Source organism: Gorilla gorilla, chromosome 7 (genome assembly GCF_029281585.2).
Source record: "Gorilla gorilla gorilla isolate KB3781 chromosome 7, NHGRI_mGorGor1-v2.1_pri, whole genome shotgun sequence".
Classification (NCBI taxonomy): Eukaryota; Metazoa; Chordata; class Mammalia; order Primates; family Hominidae; genus Gorilla; species Gorilla gorilla.
This window is the reverse complement of record NC_073231.2, coordinates 16,008,278-16,013,278: the sequence shown is the minus strand read 5'-3', so window position 1 is coordinate 16,013,278 and position 5,001 is coordinate 16,008,278. Positions and strand designations below refer to the sequence as shown.

The 5,001-nt window shown below is 55.3% G+C and overlaps 1 protein-coding gene across 1 annotated transcript; it reads right to left on the bottom strand.

Annotated features, from left to right (window-relative positions):
- Positions 1 to 1,994: 1,994 nt before the first annotated feature.
- On the bottom strand, positions 1,995 to 5,001 carry LOC129524358 (protein FAM90A15-like). Its single transcript, XM_055349742.2, has 4 exons — positions 4,879 to 5,001; positions 4,185 to 4,384; positions 3,618 to 3,726; positions 1,995 to 2,957 (listed from the first exon to the last, which is right to left on the bottom strand). Exons 1-4 carry the CDS (start codon positions 4,999 to 5,001, stop codon positions 1,995 to 1,997), a joined length of 1,395 nt encoding a protein of 464 aa, XP_055205717.2.

Sequence of the window (5,001 nt, the reverse complement as noted above, 5' to 3'; positions counted from 1 at the left end):
TCCATTTGGCCAGTGAAACTCTGCCTGGTTCATTCGCACATCCGGAAGCCACTTCACGGGGCGCCGTCGCAACTGGAACCACACACTTGGCATCGGCGGTTGAGCCAAATGGGGACTCGTGGTGCAAGCAACGCTCCCCACGTGTTAGCGTGCGTGAGATTCGGTTGGCGGAATTTTACTAGGTGCGTGTTGGTAGAGTGGGGCTGAGGTTTTCTTGCTCCTGTGGATGTATACGAAGTCAAAGGTCCTGCCCAGCACTGCGGTCCCCTCAGTCAACTCTGTTTCGGAGACGTAACGATTTGGATTGCCAACAAGTCAAGAAATGTTCAAGCCCTTGGATGTAGGGTAAAGAAAGAGAGATCAGACTCTCACTGTGTCTATGTAGAAGGGGAAGACATAAGAGACTCCATTTTGAAAAAGACCTGTATTTTAAACAATTGCTTTGCTGAGATGTTGATCATTTGTAGCTTTGCCGCAGCCCCTTTGACCCAACTTGGAGCTCACAAAAACCTGTGTTGTATAAAATCGAGGTTTAAGGGATCTAGGGCTGTGCAGGACGTGCCTTGTTAACCAAATGTTTACAAGCAGTGTACTTGGTAAAAGTCATTGCCATTCTCTAGTCTCAATAAACCAGGGGCGCAATGCACCGTGGAAAGCCACGGGGACCTCTGCCCTTAAAAGCAGGGTATTGTCCAAGGTTTCTCCCCATGTGACAGTCTGAAATATGGCCTCGTGGGATGGGAAAGACCTGACTGTCCCCCAGCCTGACACCCGTAATGGGTCTGTGCTGAGGTGGATTAGTCAAAGAGGAAAGCCTCTTGCAGTTCAGATGGAGGAAGGCCACTGTCTCATGCTTGCCCCTGGGAACTGAATGTCTCGGTGTAAAGCCCGATCTTACATTTGTTCAACTCTGAGCTCGGAGAAAAGCTGCCCTGTGGCGGGAGGCGAGACATGTTGGCAGTAATGCTGCCTTGTTATTCTTTACTCCGCTGAGATGTTTGGGTGGAGAGAAACATAAATCTGGCCTACGTGCACGTCCAGGCATAGTACCTTCCCTTGAACTTAATAATGATATAGATTCTTTTGCTCACGTGTTTTTTTTTGTTGTTGTTGTTGACCTTCTCCTTATTATCACCCTGCTCTCCTACTACATTCCTTTTTGCTGAAATAATAAAAATCATAATCAATAAAAACTGAGGGAACTCAGAGGCCGGTGCCGGTGCAGGTCCTTGGTGTGCTGAGTGCCAGTCCCCTGGACCCACTGTTGTCTCCCTATACTTTGTCTCTGTGTCTTATTCCTTTTCTCCGTCTCTCATCCCACCCGACTAGAAACACCCACAGGGGTGGAGGGCCAGGCCACCCCTTCACTTGGAAAATCAGTTAAACACAGACACGGAATGAGAGTCAAAAGACAATATGTCATCTTTTTGAGAATTTTATTCACTTCAAAACAAATTAAACACACATATGTACAAAGGCATTCCAGAGCCCAGTTTTCGAGGCTGAGGAAAGACCCCGAGAGCGCTTTGCACAGCACGCTTCCCAGCGTCCGAAACACTGCTCTCAGGGCGGGGCACAGCGGAAGGGCTGCACCTCTCGGGGTTCCCTAACTTTTCCCTTATTCAGTCATCTAGAGAGCAAATACACAGTAATTCCCCAGTTTCCTGTTGACGTCCCAGCGGAAGTCTGTCTCTTGTGCGTCACGCAGTTTCTGAGGCAACGAATCTCTGGCACGGAAGCTTTCCCTGGCGCGTTTCCGGAGAACCACGCGAACTACAACGTCCCTCACCAGAATTCAATGAGGCAGAGTCCCTGCACCTGCTCCCTGCACCTGCTCCTTGCCTGGCCCGGGCTCCCACATCCACAGAAGCGCCACAGCCGGGGAGCATCGGAGTCACCGCACAGAGTCTGCTCTCTGCTCCGCACTCCTCAGTCCCACAGTCCCCTCCAAGTCACGGGAGCTGGAGGCCAAGGAGCCCCTGCCACCTGCAGTCTCACTCCAGGTCAGAATCGCTGTCCTCTGAGGAGGAGGAAACCTGAAGGTCCTCATAGAGGACGCTCGGTGGGACACGAACACAGGGACCCTCAGACTTCTCTGACACATGAGGGCTCTGAGCGAGGAAGCCTCCCGGCTTCTCAGGAGAGGGAAATGAGGGGGCCGCCAGGAGGCTGGAGCTCCAGCGTCCGTTTTCCAGTCTCTGGAAGAGAACTCTGAGAGGCTGGGCCCCATCATGGCTGGCCGCTGGGTGATGGGACATGGTGCAGGCCTGGGTAGTAGGCAGGCAAGGTCTGCTGTGCGGAGGCTGCCGGTCGACGCTGGGCACCTGGGCCGGTGTCCTCCTGTCCATCTGGGGCGACGTACTTGGTCCAAGTTCGGTTGCGGCTGGCGGAGGTTGGAGATTCTCCGGGGCCCCCAGCTCACCTCCCTGGATGGCGCTTTCGGGGATCTGGAAGGGACCCAGTCTTGGTTTCTTGGGGAAGTTCAGGCAAGCCTGAATCGGAGCCTGGGCAGGTCTCTTGGCTCCTGGCCCGAAGCTGAGATTGGAGCCTAGGCCCAAGCTGTGTGTGGCGGCTGGCGGGCAGGGCTGTGAGGTCACCGCAGGACGTTTGTCTTGTGCCTGGGGTCTGATGGCCTGGAGCGGGCCGTGGGTTCTGGAGGCAGCCTGGGGAACTTCTCGGCAGCCACCCTCAGGGCTGCAGTGTGTCGGCTTCACCACGAGGAGAGGCTCGGGGCCCTGGTGCCTGACGGCAGGCTGAGGGATGTCGGCCGCAGCCCCTGTCTGTCTTTCCTTTGGTCCGAGACTTGAGGAGGAGCTCAGACTGGCTTTTCTGAGGGGAGACAGTGAAGCCAAGACGGAGCCCCTGCCAGACATTTCGGTAGCTGAGCGATCAGCGGGGACAGGGTCCACGCGCGGCCTTTTACTGGTTGTGTGGACCGGCATTGGCCCGCTTGCAACCTGAAAGAGAGGAAACAACACAGGTTAGAAGTAGTTCCTCAGCATGGAGCCAACGTGAAAATCAAGCACATCTAAAGACAAGGTGCACACGCCATGAAATTCTTAGTACAGTATCGACAGGCGGTCCTTGGAAGTAGGACTCCAGCTGAGTGCTGATCAGGACAAGACACATGAAAGATGCGCTCTCGAGCTATGTGTAGCTGATCTAAGCACACCATTGTTCAAAAGATCGCGTCTTGGGCATTAACTGGATCCAAGCGCCTCCACTCAGCCTTCCATGAAGTGGAACGGACTAATGCCCTTCCGAAGGCAGGTTGGTGGCTCAAGGGTACTCGGGACGTCTTCTCTGAACACGTGCATGTTCCTGGGTTTAGCCTTCTCCACGTTTGGGGCCTCTGAGGGACTAATTTCCTCATGCCGCTAGGAACATGTTGTTGGCAGGCTTGCCATAATTGGACAGAAAGGAAGCAACAGGAAATACGGCATCTTCAGATGCCTTCGCCTGCAATCAAATCGACCTGGAAGGATCGTGGAGTCCCTGACCCCAAGAAGGCAAGAAAGAGGGGTTCCCCGATTTCCTCCCGCAGACGGGAAGCTGAAAGGAAATCAAGCAGGGTGACCTAGAGGAGAAAAGGACCAGGGGCCCGGGGTGACACTCACCCTCAGATAATCAGAAGATTCCGTGGATCCTTTTCGATTCGGCAGCGGCTTCTCTGGAGCTTTCCCGGAAAATATGTGGAGGAGAGCCTTCCTCTGCGGGTCTTGTTGCCTGCAGAACGGAAAAAGGTCAGGCCGTGCCCCCTGGTTTTCCGCAGGAGACAGGGAGAACCCCGTCTGGGGCCCAGTCCCACTCCGTGTTTTGTGATACAGAAATGGACATCTGGTGCCCTTTCCGCCTCTGCACCTTCCCTCACGTGCCAACCTTCCCATCCTCCAGGTGGCCCTCTAGGCTTCCCAACTAAGGACTGTGATTTGGATTCCATCGCTTTTCCCTCTGTCGCGGGGAACCTGCACGAAGCGCCCCCGCCTCTCCCCGTCCCTGAATCTCCCAGAGCCAAAGGAGCTCCTGGGTGCGGAACCCCGGAGGACACGGAGCTGCGGCCTATTTCTCTGCAGCGTTCCTTCCCTGGCCCGGAGACGGAAAGGCACACGGTGTGCAGGTGCAGAGACACCATGTCCTTAGGAGGCAGTACCCTAAGGGTGGTGAAAACCCCTCCCACTGCTCACCTTGGTCTCTCTTCCTTCTCTCCCTTATCCTTGTTCAAGGGCCCCGGGTTGGCTTCAACCTGGGGCTTCCATGGTTTCAGGTTTTCCTTCCCTTCCTTTTTCCCCAAGGTCGCTGGAACCAGGGCTGCCTTCCAGCACTTCATGGGGCACCTGGTACTTCTGGCCGTGTGGCCAAAGGCCCCGCAGTTTTTGCACTTGAGCTGTGGGTGGAAAGGAAGTGATGTCAGTGAGTGAGCTGAAGCCACAGGCAGCGATCCCACGTCAACATTGGGACGGATTGTGAATTCAGAGCTGAATAAGGATTCCAAAGAGGGGACACCGGCATGGGGGCCGTTAAGTGCTGGGAGAGTTCGGATACGATGTTCCCTCCCAAAGCCCATGTGACGGAGGAACTCTGAAAGGAAGGACTCAAGGTTCCAAGGGGCACGATGGTGAACCCGATGTCAACAACGCAGCCAAACGTGGCTACACAGGACTCTAAGTAGAAAGAGAGGTTGCCCCCAAGAGTTTCTCAAGGGACCTATCGGGCTGGGGAGAAGGTCCCAAGCCACGCCCACCTTGGATGGGAAAAGCAACCTGGGTGGTGGTGACAGAACTCTTTGGAATCCAACCCAGTCTCCGAGGACCGTGTGACACCCCCTCCCCCCGTCCCCACCCCCACCCCGATACCCAAGAGATCCAGGGCTAGACTTACCCTGGGATCTTCTTCATCGGGCGGGGGAGCCCTTGGCCCAACTGGGGCCCTCCGCTGCTTCTGGAGGGTCTGGGCTCTCACCAGTCTCTTGGCCCAAGATTTGGGGTCCCGACGTGCCATCAT

Bases quoted from the DNA above. Each gene is read 5' to 3' on its own strand.
- LOC129524358 (XM_055349742.2), bottom strand. From the start codon at position 5,001: ATGATGGCACGTCGGGACCCCAAATCTTGGGCCAAGAGACTGGTGAGA. The intron at 3,727-4,184 runs GTGAGCAGTGGG...TCCGTTCTGCAG, and splicing joins GAGAAGGAAGAGAGACCAAG to GCAACAAGACCCGCAGAGGA. The intron at 2,958-3,617 runs GTGAGTGTCACC...CCTCTCTTTCAG, and splicing joins AATCTTCTGATTATCTGAGG to GTTGCAAGCGGGCCAATGCC.